Genomic DNA, 15,661 nt, shown 5'->3' with positions numbered 1-15,661 from the left:
ACAGCCTTCAGTCTGCAGGGGGGGGTTAAAAGTCACAGGCACTGGTGTGATTTTTTCAATTCCATTGAGCTTCACGAGGCTGCAGTAATTCAGCTGTGTGTGAATTTGGGGGGGCTGAGCAGCCTCTTTCCAGTGCCATGAGCAAGGTCTCATTGAAGAGGTGTCAGTTCAATTATTGCTGGGGACATTTTTCTGCTCCAAGCCTGAACGTGAGTGGTACTTGGTTAAACTTAGCCTTTCAGAACTGTTTGAAAATTGAACCCTCTTTACATAATAATTTCTGGTACTCTCAACAACAGGTGAGGCTCAGTCCTGCCTTTGTGCTGAAAGTATTATCTTGGGTTTTTGGGGGGGTTTTTTGAGTTTTCAGAAGGGCTGAAATGGCCCAGCCCAGACCCTTCCCTTCCACCCTGGCAGGAGAATTTCTGAGTGGCTGTTCCTTAAATCACAGTGCTGTGAACTCTTTACAGCAACAGATGCTGTTTCCCTGCAAACATAATTAATCAGTAATAATTTTGCAATGAATGTCAAAGGCATGTGACGATCCTGGTTGTTACCAAGGGTCCCCTCACAGTATCTGGGGTTTGGGATCTTGGGTGAGAAGAAGGTGAATGCAGGGCATGAAGGGTTTGAGGGGTATCTTGATTTATAACACCTGTCCTGGCACCTCTGCTCTGCAGGGACTAATAATTCATTTTATTCCATATCCCACCTAAGGTGAGTGCCCTGCCCAGGAGTGGGGTTGTCCCTACGTTCAGACAAATAAATAAATAAATTCAGTGAAATGCCTTAAACCAGACTTTAGGGCAGAGGGAATTGGTTGCAGCCCAGGCTAACATGAGAGCAGGATGATATTCCTGACCTGTTTCCACGTTGTCAGTAAAGGGTAAACATCACTTCTGCTCCTATTCCTGTAGATTTAAATTCATTTTTTTTTTTCAGGAAAAAGGTGCCCAGCACAGAGTTCTCCAGCACAAACCCAGCCCAGCCTCCCAGAGTGCTCAGACCAGCCCCCCCTGTTTTCCCACAGGAACGAACGTGCTCCAAGAGGTCAGTAAAAGACTCTTTATTCATAAATAACTGATATGCAGGAGTCCCCACCTGTACATGTCTCTCCAAAAGGCCGGGGCCACAGCTCTGCAGCCCCTCCAGAAAACACCCAAAACCTCCCAGGGTCACTCTCTCAGTACAATATAACACAGCTGGTTGGCATTACCAAATATATATATGTATATATATTTATATATGTACATGTGCTGAAAAAAAGAAGCCAGTGCAGCCTTTTCCAAGGAGTCTTTCCCAAGTATTTTACTGTACAACATTCAGAATTTACATTGATAGAACAAGGCACAGAAAGTGTGGTATGAAGCCAAGGCCATGCTTTTGATTTCATGTTCTGTCTCTCCTCCCTGCTCCTTCAGCTTCATACTAAAGAAAGGGTTCAAACCTCTGCTCTCCTTCAGTTCTAACCACACTGGACCCGGGGGAGGGAAGGATGCTCAGTCACATGAGCCCAGAACCAACATTTTCAGAACCTACTCATCTCAAAAATAAAGGAGCAGAAGAGAAAATAGGTCTCTCTAGAGGAATACTTGTGGGGTTTTGGTTTTTTTTTTCACTTTTTAAAAAATAATTTACATTTCGTGTGATCAGGTTGAAGTTCCCCCTCCTCTTTTCACCAAAGGGCTGGTCAAAAGTTTTCCAAGTTGAAAATGCAATGGGAATTTTTTTTTTTTTGTTAGCTCTTGTGGTGTGTAACACTGCTCTGGGTCTGACCAGTCCAATTTTACTTCACCCAAATCAACAGAAGGTGCACAATTGATGGTTTTGGAGCCAGGTTACCAAATGGGATCAGAATGGGATGAATTGGATTAAGAGGTGGGAGGGGGCAACTCCATCTCCCAGGTCACAAATTCTGTGATGTCAGGAGTAAATCCCTGAGGCATTTATCTGTGTGTCTGTACTGCTCAGGGATGCAGCCAGGGAACTCTGGGAGGTTCAGGGATGGGGGTTGGGGTTTAGTGGAAAGGATGCAAAAATCTACAGCTTCACCTCCAAATATTGCTCCCTCCCCCTCCACCTGCAGCGCCCAAATGGGGGGAAAACCGAAGGAATTGGTGAAAAGGTGTCACCACCCCGGGGTTAATAGTCCACATTTCTGTGTGGGGAGCACCAAGGGTCAAGATGTTTTAAACTGCAAACCCCAAGCAGCAGGCAGCTCCCTGGGAGGATCTGGGAGGGCACATTCCCCTTTCCAGGGCAGTGAGATCCGTGTCCTCCCCTCCCGCTGGGCCACAACAGCTCGAGCCAGGCTGGGTGCAGAGCACCCTCTGCCTCCCCTGGGTGCCACCCCCGGGGTTGGACAGCGAGATTTCTGTACAGAGAGCAGGGAACAGGGGTTTGGCATCTCCTGGGGTCTGCACAAGGACAGGTCTGCACCCAGGGGTTCACGGCGGGGCGGACGAAGGAAGCGGCTGCTGACACGGGAGGGGAGGCTCCAGCTGGGCCAGGGCAGGGACAGCCCAGCTGCCCCCTGTGCCCTGGCCATGGCTCACAGGTGACTTCAGCCCCAGCTCCCCCGGGGCACGAGGTGAGCCCCAGCTCGCCCTTGTAAAGCACAAACCAGTCAAGACAACTCGACAGCTCAGTTAAAGCAGCTTTTGCAACAGCTCGAAAATTACAACAACACCCCCTACCCCCCCCGAGCCCCAGACAAGAAACACTAGTAGAGTCTGTACTATTCACCTCTAATACAAAAAATATAGTGGCAAGTTCCTAGACACTTATGTTATTCTTGGACAGAACAGTGAACACGGGTACGGATAAAGGTTTTTCCTTGACTCGTGGCAAGGAGCAGAACTCTGGTCCTGCCTCCTGCCCTGCAGACACTGTCACTACCAAACAATTCTCTAAGTGAGTCTTTAATCTCAGAGTGACTGATTTCTTTCTGTCTCGTGTTGGAAAGGAGATTTTTGCTACCATTTCTGCTGGTATTGGCAATGAGAGAAAAGGCATTACTGGAAAATGATTTGTGATGTTTGCCAGCATATTGAGTGTTGTTTGTGGCTACAGGTGTTGTGTGGTTTAAGTTACTGTGTTTGCTCAGGAATCCTTTAAGTCATTTTAATTAGACCACTGTTATTTCTCCAGGAAGGGGCAGAGGTGCCATTTCACTGCTCCCTGGAAAAGCCTCCAGCCTCTGCTGAAACAAGGACGGTGTCGAGGGAGTAATTCCACCAAACCACAGCCCAGAAATGAACAACCCCTGGAAAAGCTCCCTCGGCTGGGTTAACGTGGCAAAGGCCCTCAGTGAGTTATTCCCACCACCTCTGCTGCTGGGGAACAGGTGGAGAAATTCCTGGGGACCAGTGAAATCAGAGAAAGGCCAGAGAGGTGAACTCTCCAGATCGTTCACGGCCGGTAAGGACTTGAAAACCTAATTTCCTGTTTTTCCACTCAGTTAATTACCTTCCAAGAACTAAGCAGCCCCTTTGCTTAAATCTGTGTTTTACAGGCAGAAAGAGCCTGGAAAAAAAAAAGCTTGACCTCGTGAGCAGGCAGCCAGCAGCAGTTCCTCCCCTGTTCCAGTTCTCTGTGCACGCAAAGCTGGATTTTTTGTGGTGAGGAATATGCTCTGGAATTTATCTGTCACTGAATGTGGTAAAACTCACAGGTGGGAAGAAAAAAATGGCCCTGTGGTGTGATGTTAATACCCTGGAGTCCTACAGGATCCATGTTTGGGTGATTTATGCTGAACAAGCTTCTCTGAACCCGCTGCAGGCCAGCGATGCCCGGAGAGGGGGAGAGCAGCTGCTGCCAGAGACAAAAATAATAACAAACCCAGCTCCCCGTGTTTGAAGGGAATTGTGTTGATGTCTTTTCATCTATTACAAAAAGGCCAATAAAATTTTTGTGGGAGTTCAGGGTTGTACAGACTGCAAAACGAGCTTTCTGGTGCTGGGGCTGGCAGAGCTGGGGCTGCACGTTGTGCTGACACAACTGTAAGTCATTTTTAGAACGCAACTATTAGTCTTAAATGACTCACAGCACAGAAGCACCTGTGCTTAGGAAGATGAAAATATATTAGGGCAGATTCTTTGGTGATGTAAAATCAAAATGGCTGTTTCACCTGATCAGACTCAGGGCAGCCAGATGGAATCTAAAGTGTGCAAAATTACATTTCTCTTACCTTCTAGTTGGTGAAGATTGCTTTTCAAATGTAATAATTTATAAAATGGAAGAAAGGAATACATTTTTAAGTTCTGGCCTCTAATCCTGCTTCAGGTGCTCCTCTACATCTGCATTTTGGATCAAATCCTATGTATGTATACAGAGATCCAGAAAGTCTGTTTAAGAGCAAAGGAAATGTGCAATATTGGGGCATTTCTGCTTCACTGGAACAACACAAGAGCATCAGAACAATCCATAACAGGCAGAAAAACTCGAGAGCTGTTGATCAGACTCTCAGAGTTTAAGATCAGTAACAAAGAAGCTGCTTTAGCCAAAGTGAAGATAAAAACAGGGAACAAAACCTGAGGGGCAACAGCAAAGGCAGCCCTGCCCTCGGCCACGGAGGAGGAGTTTCCTTTCTGGCACTGTCAGAGTTAAACATTTATTCCTTTTCAGACACTGGATGTCCTGGGAACCTGGATTTTGCAGGACACCAGCCCAGGGAGCTGCTGGGTTTGTCTCAGTGTTCCCGAGCTCTGAGCTGAGAACAAATTCCCTGCTGGAGGGAGGCTGGAGCTGGTTTCCCAGACAACAGCAGCTCTGGGTGCCATTCCTTATTTTGGTCTTTTTTTTTCTTCCCTGATTCCCAGCATTTTGTCCAATGAAGAACAGGTTCCTGAGGAGGAGGACTGGCAGTCACTAGAAATGTAATTCAAACCCAGATAGAACCATGTGCTGCTAAAAGCAGTGACAGCCTGCTGCCAAACGAGCTGTGTTTGTGTCTCAGCCCCAAACCTGCTCCCCCTGCAAACAGCAACCAGCCTGTCAGGCTCTGTGAAATCCTAAAGTGCAGAAAACCTTTGCAGAAGTCTCAGTATTTCTAAGTCTCAGACTATCCCAAGCCTGCTGAGCCGGGAAGGCAATAATGACATTTGCAGTTCCAGAGCAGCAGGAGCAAGTCCAGAGTTGTTGGTCAGACTTTTCGGACCTGGAATCCTGGCTAAAGAACAGCTTCAGATTATTAAGAGATTTGCTCTCTGTACCTACCCTGTGGCCTGTAGTGCAGCTCTGGGCCAAAAACAAGGGTGAAAAAGCCCCAGAATGCCCCTTTTCAGTTCCTTTCATTTCCATAAAGCTCCCGAAGCCTCTTTTCTGTTCCTGCTTTCTCCTGAACGTGCTCCTGCTGCCCACACTGACCCAACGAGCACCTTGGCTGATTGTAAAGGACAGGAGTGAAAACAGGGGTTAAATTTGGCTCAGCACCAGTCCCACCAGGCCCCTCGCTCACAGTGACAGCTCTTTTTGGTTTGGTCGAAGTAAGAAATTAGATTTGTATGAAATGGGTAAAAAAAGTAAGGCGAATTCTCCAGCTGGATTCTGACTGGGGTGGGAAATGCAATTTTGTGGCTAAACCAGGTGTAACCCAGCCAGCTTTACATCCCCTGACATTCCCAAGCTGTGCAAAGGAACCAAGCCCATTTCTGGCAGTGCCACGTGGGGTTTATTGTTTCAGCCTGAAACCAAACCTGACTGACTTCACCTTCACTTAGTTTAGCCCCAGAACACGAAGGAATAATTAAAAAAAAAAAAAATTAAAAAAATGTGTAAACTTGTTAAAGTAGGGCTGGAAATTTCCCACGTGTTATTTGGTTATTTAAATCCACACCCCCCCCCCCCCAATGAAACAGTTTTTGACCAAGTCAGAGTTTGCAAACCAAGAAAATTAGAAAGTTCCTCTTGCGTGTGCAACACCCCAATTTCACAGAGAGGGGTTTTGGTCTGTAATTTTGGGAACAGAGCAGGCAGGAAAGCTCTGCAGCAAATGTACATTCATTAAGGGATTGAATTTTTAAAAGAAATGGTCTGGAATACACATGATATGGAATAATTATGAGAATCTTCTAATTCCTCAAACATCTGAACAGGATAAGGCCAAATTGTCAGTTTTCCTGTAGCAGACATAAAGTGACAACGTGATGCTCTCAAATGGGATTTTAAACCACTCTTGAAGAGACAAACCTTTAAACCAGGATTAACCTCCAGTGGCTCTAAACATCCACCATCATATTTGTTGATTTTCACTGGGCATTGTATCAGCGTTACTGTTCCTAAATATACACTGCCAGAACATTTACCTTCCACGGCTCTGTGTTTTCCCCTTCCTGCCCCAGGATTGACAGATGTGCAGGTTTTGTTTTGGACTTTACCAGGTGAGTTTGAAAGGAGGGGAGGACGGGGAGAGGGTCGTGTTTTTCCTCATCACCAGGTGATTTTTTTTTTTTAGCAGGGCTGCTTCTGCTCCTCCCACTGCAAAGCACCCCCCCAGGGGTGCAGAACCCCCTTCCTTCCTCCCTCCCTGCCCAGGAACCTCCAGTGGCAGATCCCAGAGGAGTGGGAAGGGACTAGAGGCCGTTCTGGCGGCTGTAGCTGAAGTCGGGCTCCTCCAGCTCGGGCTCGGGGGGCTCGGGGAGCTGGGAGTGTGTCCTCCCAATCTCCTCCAGGGCACAGGCCAGCGAGTCCAGGTCCCCGTCCTGCTGGTGCCGCGCTTCCCACAGGTCCAGGATGACGGCGGAGGGGCTGCTCTGGGTGGCAAAGTAGGAGAGGTTCCTGCGGGGAGGGAGGAAAAGGGGGGTGAGGAGGATGAGGAGCAGCTGCCACTGCCCCAAACCCTCCAGCAGCAGCTGGGTGGGCTGAGCTGAGGAGCCCTGGAGAGGTCACACCCTGGGGCATTTCTTCCTCAGGTGTCCCCTGCCCAAGTTTAGGACAATGAGCAGGGGACTGGCCCAGGAATGCTGCAGCCCCAGCCCCGTGGAAATGAGGAAACTGGCCTGGAAAGCACCATTAGGAAATTCAGCAAAGGATTTGACGGGCAGAGGATTTACATAACATCAACTGATGCCTGTGATTACGTAAAGACCCGACATCTTTTAGTTTGTGAATCTGTGTTTTACCAATATGCAGATTTTAGGGCTCTGCAGGGGCGATATTCGCAAAGAATTCGGTAAAAGAAAGTGTGTTTGCCATAAACACTTCTTTTTTTTGGTTCAGATGTGGCTTGTGGAGATTCCCATGCACGGCAACAAGTCAATGGAAAGTCAGTTTGCTTGATTTAAGTATTGCTGTGCTCTCCTGGGAACATATTTATGGCTATTTCTGTCAGTGAACTTCCTCTGCCAATTTAATTCAGCCAAGCAGAAGAAGCAAAGTAAGTAGTAAATTGGTTTTTACAGCATCTTTCAGTTCTAATAATCATAATACTATTATTACCCCCAACAGTAGAGCATGACTGTCTTTTCCTTAAAAAAACCAACCAAACAAATCTGCAATATTCATTTTGGAACCCAAAACAAATCAGCAGGAGCCAGGACAACAGGTCATGGGATTTTTTTTAAAAATTTTTTTTTTGAGAGAGAACATGCAGCCTCTTAAAACTTTTTCTTAGTAGACAAGAATGCCAAAACCCTCCTACTGGAGTCTTGGACTTCACCAAGACTTGTGCCCAGAGCAAAGAACTGCCCTTCAAAGGGAGAAGCTGTTCCCAGCAGCTGTTTGTGGATAAAAGCAGGTACCTGAGAGTCATGACTCCTTAATTAACCCTGGCAAACAACCAGCCGATTATCCCCCTTTCCCAGGTCACTGCTCCCCTCCCTCACCTGTTGATGCTGTTTTTCTGTGCCAGCATCTGCCAGTCCTTGCCCTTGGCACTGGGGGCGTCGAAGGTGGCGCAGATCCGCTGCCGGATGGAGAAGGGGATTTTGAAAGCCTTGGGACCCACCTGGGCAGGGAAGTTGCTGTCCTCGTGTGCAAAGAAGGTGATAGTTTCTCTTTCACTCTGCAGGGAACGGGAGAGCAAAGCAAATTGGATTCAAGGATTGAAACCCCAGCCTGAGGTTCCTCCCTGCAGCTCGCAGAATTGCCGGCAGAAAACGAAAGAGGGGAGAGGTGGGGCTTTCTGGGTTGTGGAGGAGCTCCCAGAACATCATAAGGACTTGTGTATAAAAGCATTTAAAATAGTAATATTCTCCCCTTCTAGGAGTTTTGTTTTTTGGGTAATTTTGTGTTAGAGATGGAGTTGAACAGAGCAGTGATGGGTCTCTAAACCTTTCACTGCCTAAGCCTCAAATATGGACACACAGATCTCTCAGTTGTGGGTTTGTTGGTTGGTTTGTTTGTTTTTAAAATTTTTTTTAAACCACCTGAATTCTCCAAGAACCTCAGTCCTCCCAACCCCTTTGGAATCCAGGCCCTCTGCAGATCTGTCCCACCTTTTGCTGTGGAATGACCCCAGTCCCGTGTGCCAGAGCCCCATTTCAGTGCTTTATCCCTTTGAGCAGCATCAATACCAACTGACAGAGGTGGAGTCTCTTCACAGAGCATTTCTGACACGTCCCCAGAGCCAGCCATGCACAGCAGTAGGTGCTGGAGATACCTCAGCTCTGCCTGGTTGTGTTAAATATGCACAGCAGAGTGGATTTCCATCCCCTGCACATGGCAGATAAGCGACAGCGACCGGGGCAGCTCTGGGAATTGTAGCCCAGTGAGCAACTCCAGTGAGCAGTTGTTGGGTTTGTATTTATTCTGCAGTCAAATTATCCTCACTCTTCAATCACTGCTGGAGAAAGGCATGAGAAAGCCCTCTGTACCAGCAAATTTGTTTGAAGACAGGACTCTGACACGCTCTGGGGACTTGTGTAAGGATGGGACCCTTAAAAAAAAATCCAGAGAGAGGAAAATCAAGGCAGCAGCAACACTGCAGTGAGACACACAGAGAGCAACAGAAGATCTGTAGGAAATAACTGCAAAGAACCAGAAAAACACCTGGATTTTTGATACAGGATGATATTTGTGGTTCTCTTGTGCAGTTGCTGCATTCTCTGCAGAGAGCATTGAGCAGTGGGTGGACAGCTTTAACCCAGAACTACTAATCTGGATTAATCAACAAGGTTTTCACTGCTCTAGGACAGATCACAGCCTGCTTGACTATGGGTTTGATTTCTTTTACCAGTGAGCAAGGCCCCAGTGCCCAGGAGACACTGTGAGCACCCGTTTTCAACTCCCAGGGCTCTGCAAACTCTGCCAAAACTTCTTGCAAGAAAACCACAACCACCAACCTGAGCAGGAGCTGCTTTTAGTGCTGCAGAATCTCTGTGCTTAGATTTCTGCTGGAAATGGAACCTGTAAGGCTTTATAGACTGGCCACAGCTTTGCACAGCAACTACACAGAGAGGGGAAGGACAAAACTGGGGAGGGAACTGGCACAGGTTGCCCAGAGAAGCTGTGGATGCCCCAAGGCCAGGCTGGATGGGGCTTGGAGCCAGCTGGGCTAGTAGGAGGTGACAGAGCAAGGGAACAAAGCCAGATGAGAGCAGCCCTTACCTCGAGGATGGAGGTCTGGACGTGCAGGACCTGCTCGTGGCCCTTGAGCTGCCTGACACAGACCTTGCAGCTGAGCTGGGTGGTGCCGGGGCTGTAGCGCTCCAGGGAGAAGGCACAGAGCAGGGGCCGGGCACTGCCACGCCACACCCGCGAGAACGGCACCTCCTGCAGGGACAGGGGCAGGGGCAGGGCTCAGGGACACGGGGCACAGAGCAGAGACAGCCAGGGCCCCTCCCTGCTGCTCTGCTGGACACCCCTTCGAGCCCCAAGCAGCACAAAGCCCACCCGCGACGGTTCCACTGATAAACACCTTCCCTGAAGGCTGAGCTTTCATCCAGTGAAACAAGTGATGGGAGACCCATCTAAAACTTGAAAATATTGCACTTCACCTCCTCCTTACTGAGATCAGAACCCTGACTCTTCTCTGTGTCTCCCTGCCATTTCCCTGTACTGCAGAATCCAAAAAAAAGGAGCTTCCCATCAAGACCTGCCCTGGCTCTGTCAGCCTCCCCTTCTCCACCTGAACCACCCCAACTGTGCCTTTCTCCAGCCCCAGCTGGATCCTGGGCTGGGAGCAGTAGCAAGATACTGACAATGATAAAGAAAACATTAGCAAAACAAGTTACAAGTGGAGCAACCATAATTAGATTTTTTTTCAGGGTAATCATCTCTGCTTTCATCCCGAGTGGAAGAATCACTCAGCTGAAAAGAATCACACGAAACAATACAGAGGGACAACGTGTGGTGAAGGATGAGTGGTTCAAGTATTCCAGCAATGCTTTCAGTTCCATTCTGCCTTTATAATTAAGTTCCCAGCAGAGACAGGGAATGTAAATCATCTCCCGGCTCCAGACAGAGCCCGGATCCTGCGAGGGACACGAGATGGGGGGAACACAGCTGCTTTCAGCCCCCAGAGCTGCCTGCCTGGTTTCTCAGCACACTGCTCACTGCCCCTGCCCGCTCCAGCACCCACCCAGTTCCCAAGGGTTCCCCCAGTTCCTCGGGAGCGGGGTGGGAAGGGAGCCAAGAGCTCGGCAGCTGCTCCTGCAGCAGGGCCAGGACAAAGAAACAGTTTGGAGTCTGGAGGAATCCTGGCCCCACCTGCCATCCACTGCTCTGCAGCCAGTTCTACAGCAGGATTTATTCACCCCCCCGAGCTGAGGGATCACCGACACACCTCTCTCCTCCTCCCACTGTCCCGGGATGGTGGCACTGGTGGAGCACAGTTCTGGCCCCTCTGCTCCTCCCAGGCAGCACAGGCAGCTGCCTGCACAGGGTGGGACGTGGCAGAGAAGCCAGGGAGCCCTGCAAGGAGCTCCACGGGCACAAACAGAGCCTTTCATCTCTCAAGAGCCTGGAACCAAACCAGAGCTGTCACCAGACACCTCACTGAGGGGGAAACACAAAGCCAGTGCAGGTTCTGCAGTTCCTCTTGGAGACAATTATTGTATTCCTGAGCTGGCCAAGTCATGCCAACTACACTCAGTTATAAAATGGGAATATTCCTCTGGTTCAGTAAGAGCCCACTGTGGCAGCAGAGGTTTTGCACAGGCTTTTATTTAACCCCAAGTCCCTGCTCTGATCAGACTCTAAACAGCACTTTGAGGTTGAATTTCAGTCTGTCACACACATTTATTCTTCAGGCCTGGACAAGGATCAAGAGGCAATAAATTAATCAAAGTGTGGAGCTGTGTTCCATCCATGAGGCAGAACTCAATTGGTTGTATTTAGAGAAAACTCCCATGATTTTCACTGCTTGGGCACGTCCTACTCCTGGTGGGCATTTGCTGTGGTAGTGGGGCATCCTAATACTGAGTGGCTTGGCTTTTAAAATGCAGTTCAGTGAGTAGAATAAACAAAACACTTAAAAGCTGTTCTTCATAGGAAGCTGAAAATGATTCGGTTTCCCTCACTTTTTAAGTTGAAGCATAAATTATCCCTATATTCCTAATGAGGTAAGACTTCATCTGGCTGTGGATCTGTGTTTATAAGTTTCAGAGCCCATTACACTCATGTTTTGGAGAACGTGGCAACACATTTAAAACAGTTTTTTTGCCAAAATACTGAATGATAGATAATTGTCTCTCTGCTTCTGGGAAAAGGGAGATTATATAGTCTAATTGAGTTCTGTATTTTAAGACCAGCCCACTCCATGTGCCAGCACATCACTTCTGATTCCCAGTAACCCACATCCTTAGAAATCCTTCCTTTGTTTTGATTTTCCCTTTCCGCTTTTCAACAGCCTCTTTAATTAATGGAGTGCAGAAAAAATAATTTGCAGCTCTTCAGTTCTAATTCTTGGTATCTGCACGCTGTGCTTTCAACTCATGATTAACATTTAAATGTCATTTGCAGCCACGCATTCGCAGTTGTATCACAACTGGAATAACAGGTATCAGCGACATCTTCAGGAGTGATAACCTTTAACAAGAGGATTGGCCTTCTGACTCATTTTTGTTGCATGCCCAAGAGATTTAAACCAAAACAGAAGGTACCACTGCCTTATCTGGGTTCTGCCCATCCCAGTGCAAACCTGAAGAGGTAAAATTGCCAAGTACCTGACACGCTGTAAATGGTTTAATTCTCCAAAGGAAGGGAGGGATATCAAGGACTGAGATCTGGAGGCTGCAGGTATTTCCTTTAAAATGCAGAAGTTTTGGTTCCTCCAGCAATTGTCCTCCTTGGAGCCTTTCATCTGAAACCACCTCCTGCAGGGGCAGAGGAGAGAATTGTGTCAGTATTAGGAATAACCCCCAAATTCACCTGTCCAGAGGTGTCTGGGTCACCCACAGCACACCAGGAGTGTTCCTCTCGTGGGCCAGGGGATGGGACTGGTGTTCATACACCCCCATCCCAGTTCAAGGCACTCAAAGGCACAGGGACATCCCAAGGCAGTGCCTGCAGCTGGAGCCAACAGCAGCTGGGCTGGGAAACCTCTCCCAGGGCTTTCAGAGCACTCAAACACCCCCACCTCCACCAGGAGAGCACACCAGGTCAAACAACTCAGCCTCAGTTCTCCTCTCTGGGGCCTCTTCAGAGTCACTGCACAAGACCCTGAGCAGTCTAAAGGGCAGACTTGGAGCAGGAGTTTGTGTTACAGTCCTCCAGAGGTCTGTTCCCAGCTACATTTTTATGTAATTCTGTGAATTTAAAGCATAATAGTAAAAAAAAAAAAAAAAAAAAAAATCACCCCTGCCTGTGCTTAAGCAATGTTTACTCCTGTGCTGAGACAGTAAAAACACCAGTGAGGAAGGAAAGGTTGCACAAGTCTTTTTAAAAATCAGCTGGCAAGCAGTCTCTCCAAATTACCTTCTTTTTATCCACATAAATTATATCAAATCAAATCCATCGAAGGGGTTCAGTGCTTGTCAGTACCAAAGGTATTGTCAGAAGGGCTCCTGGAATCATTGTGACCTTCTGAAAATTCAATGCCTGCTCGAGCTCTCTGCAACTGTACTAATGGATTCCTATTAGAGAGCAATTTTTACAGGAGTTCAGCTCCTTTTAACTCCTGATGGTCGGGTTTATATGAAGGAGAGAATTAGAAGGGAGGCTTAATTTTTGATTTCCAGCCACGAGGGGAGTGGATTATTTCACGACTGCTTTCAAAACTCCTCGAAGGTGCTGGATTTCCTTTTTAATGTGCTGTGGTTCTGTACATCCTGCTCTGCCTTCAGTGATGCACGTGGGCCACAAACCCTCAGGTGCCACCGAGGCTGCAGCAAAGGACAAAGCACAAAGGGTTTGGGAGAGTTTCCCGAGTCAGAGCTGCCCAGGGGGCAAAGGCAGCTGCTGCAAAAGCAAGGTGGGTTTTCACAGGGGGGCAAAGTCAGAAATGAAGGAACTTGGTACCTCATCCAGGACTGCACTGCAAAGGATTCACTGTCAGACAGAACTTGGTGACCCCAACTCCAATTCCTCACCCAAAGCTCTCAGTTTCTCCATGTTCACACTAATATTTACATGCTTTTAAGGGCTGTATCATTCTGTAAATATACACAGCTGTCTCACTATCTACAAACACCCTGCTCTCGTTCCTCTGCAGGCAGAAAACTGGTAATTATTCTTCTAATAATTTTCTACAGACTCATCAGGAAGATACTGGTACCCACTAATTGTGTAAGTGTTATAAAGAGTATAATTACAAAGCCATTGTAAGACTTTAACAATCCTTCTGGTGGCTCTGCTTTTATTAGAAGCACACAGACACCAGTGAGAGCTGTGTTTCCACTCTGTGAGAGAGGCAAGGGAAGGAAACATTCATGTCACAACTGTCTTCAGTTCAGCTCCCTGAAGAAAACCATTTTGTTAAAGCTTCTGAGTTTACTAAGGCTGCAAAAGCCAGTGAATGTCACTGCTTTGTCCTGGAACACCATTAAAAAAATCCTGCTCCTTTCAATTGCCTCCTGGGGATTGGTCCTTTTTTTTTTTTTCCTTTTTTTTAAAAAAAGGGAAAATGCACCAAAATTTAATTTTTGTTTAAGGAGATGGTGAGCCAACCTCTTTCTTCTTGCTCCAGTTGTAACTGGGAGAGGAGATCCTGAACTGCTGCCAGCTCAGGGGTGTGATAAAGACTCTCCACCAGCTGGGAATGACTTCCATGTCCTGGGGGGTGCAGACTGAGCTCCAGCTCAGCCCCCCAGCCCCGAAACTGTGCTGGGTGAAGCAGAGCTGTGGGATTTTGGTTTTCCATCTGCCTGGCAAAGAATGACAAGCCAGTCTGGCTGCCCTGAAGCTCTCACAGTGTAAATCCACACGTGCAGCAGCACTGCAGAGAAATCAAGGGACTCACTGCAAGTCACGGCTTAAAAAAAAAACCCCAATATTGTCACTTTTGGTGGAGTTCTGGGCTGTTGGGACAGGACAAAAATAACCAACCCCCAGCGAGCAAAGCGAAGGCAGTTACCTGGAATGCACAAGGGGTGTTATCCATGCAATAAACTCTCAGATTGTAATCCAGAGAATTGCAAGACAGGCAGCCAAAAACGGCGACTTTCAGCTGTCGAACGGCGCAGTCAGAGATGGGTTCCCCAATTAGGGCATAAGTTCCAAAGCTGTTTAAGAGAATGTGACAGGCATAAGGATCCAACAGGCAGTAGCAAGAAGTAGTTTCCTCTTCCACAGACATCACTTCCTGAAAAAACGAAATTCGGGTTTAAAGAAAATAAAAAAAAAAAAAAAAAAAATGAAGTAAAACCAATAGGCCTCGACAATAGGAGTCATTGCATTGCTTATTTTTTATTCAACTGGAATACAAAGTGTTTCTGAGGACCAGGCTGTGCACTCAGGGAAGGGGAGATGGTGGACTACTTGTGTGAGTAAATATTCCCAATTTAGCCCTGAGTCAGCAGGAGGATTTATGGCCGTGCATTGTGCAGGCCCTGATGTGTGCAGCATACAATAATAATGATGGTGTGTAAGCAATTTTAGCATCCTTTTTCAAGTGCTCTCGACTTCCCAGCTAATTTTTTTTTCCCCCCCAATGTCAGGTTAAAAAAATTACCTCGAGGATTAAAGTTCAATAAGCAAACCTTGAACAGTAGCTGGGACTTGACTGGCTTCCAGAACACCCACTGCAGTCACGTTTTTCCTTCATCCAAAATCTCCCTGTCCCACTGAGCCTTTGAGGCTCAGCCCTGCTTTGCAGCCCCACCAGAGGAGGGATCTGCTGATTCCTCCCCAATTCCAGGGGCTTTGGGACCCACACTGATGGAGCTCACTAAGGAAATCTAAAGCAGGAAAACCAACCCGACCTGGAAATGGTTTAAAGGGGAGCAACAAACCACGCAGTGGTTTAGAGGAGGCAAAGCACACAGAGGGGTTTGTGGAGCCCAGGAATGGATTTTGTATCCATAAATGTTTTAACTGCTAATTTTTCCCCCCTCACAGTGCAATGAACCAACCAGTTCCAGCAGCAGCAGTGCAATAAATCCATTGCCTATGGATTTGTGTCTGGTTACTGGCTCTGCTGTGCCCTTTCCATCCTGTGTGGATTTGTGGAATGCTGAGTAACAGGTTGGGTCGTGTTTTATTTTAGGAGGGTTCTCAGTCTGTCTCCCCAAATGACACAGAAAGTTCAGGCCACCTGAGATTGCTGCCCCCCAAACAGCTCCAG

The 15,661-nt window shown here is 47.6% G+C and overlaps 1 protein-coding gene across 2 annotated transcripts in view; it reads right to left on the bottom strand.

The window, feature by feature from the left end:
- Positions 1-1,050: 1,050 nt before the first annotated feature.
- The window catches only part of UNC5D (unc-5 netrin receptor D), a 95,616-nt gene continuing 81,005 nt past the window's right edge, over positions 1,051-15,661 (bottom strand). For both annotated transcript variants that reach the window (XM_027717465.2, XM_027717466.2), the window contains 5 exons: positions 14,453-14,680; positions 12,105-12,254; positions 9,547-9,711; positions 7,824-8,002; positions 1,051-6,777 (listed from right to left, as the gene is read on the bottom strand). In XM_027717465.2, coding sequence (XP_027573266.1) covers positions 6,573-6,777; positions 7,824-8,002; positions 9,547-9,711; positions 12,105-12,254; positions 14,453-14,680 — 927 coding nt within the window. In that variant the 3' untranslated portion in view covers positions 1,051-6,572. The remainder of the gene's footprint in view (positions 6,778-7,823; positions 8,003-9,546; positions 9,712-12,104; positions 12,255-14,452; positions 14,681-15,661) is intronic.

The sequence above is a fragment of the Pipra filicauda genome, unplaced genomic scaffold (assembly GCF_003945595.2).
Source record: "Pipra filicauda isolate LSUMZ 115617 unplaced genomic scaffold, ASM394559v2 scaffold446_size559374_pilon, whole genome shotgun sequence".
Classification (NCBI taxonomy): domain Eukaryota; kingdom Metazoa; phylum Chordata; class Aves; order Passeriformes; family Pipridae; genus Pipra; species Pipra filicauda.
This window is presented reverse-complemented; position numbering and strand designations above follow the sequence as displayed.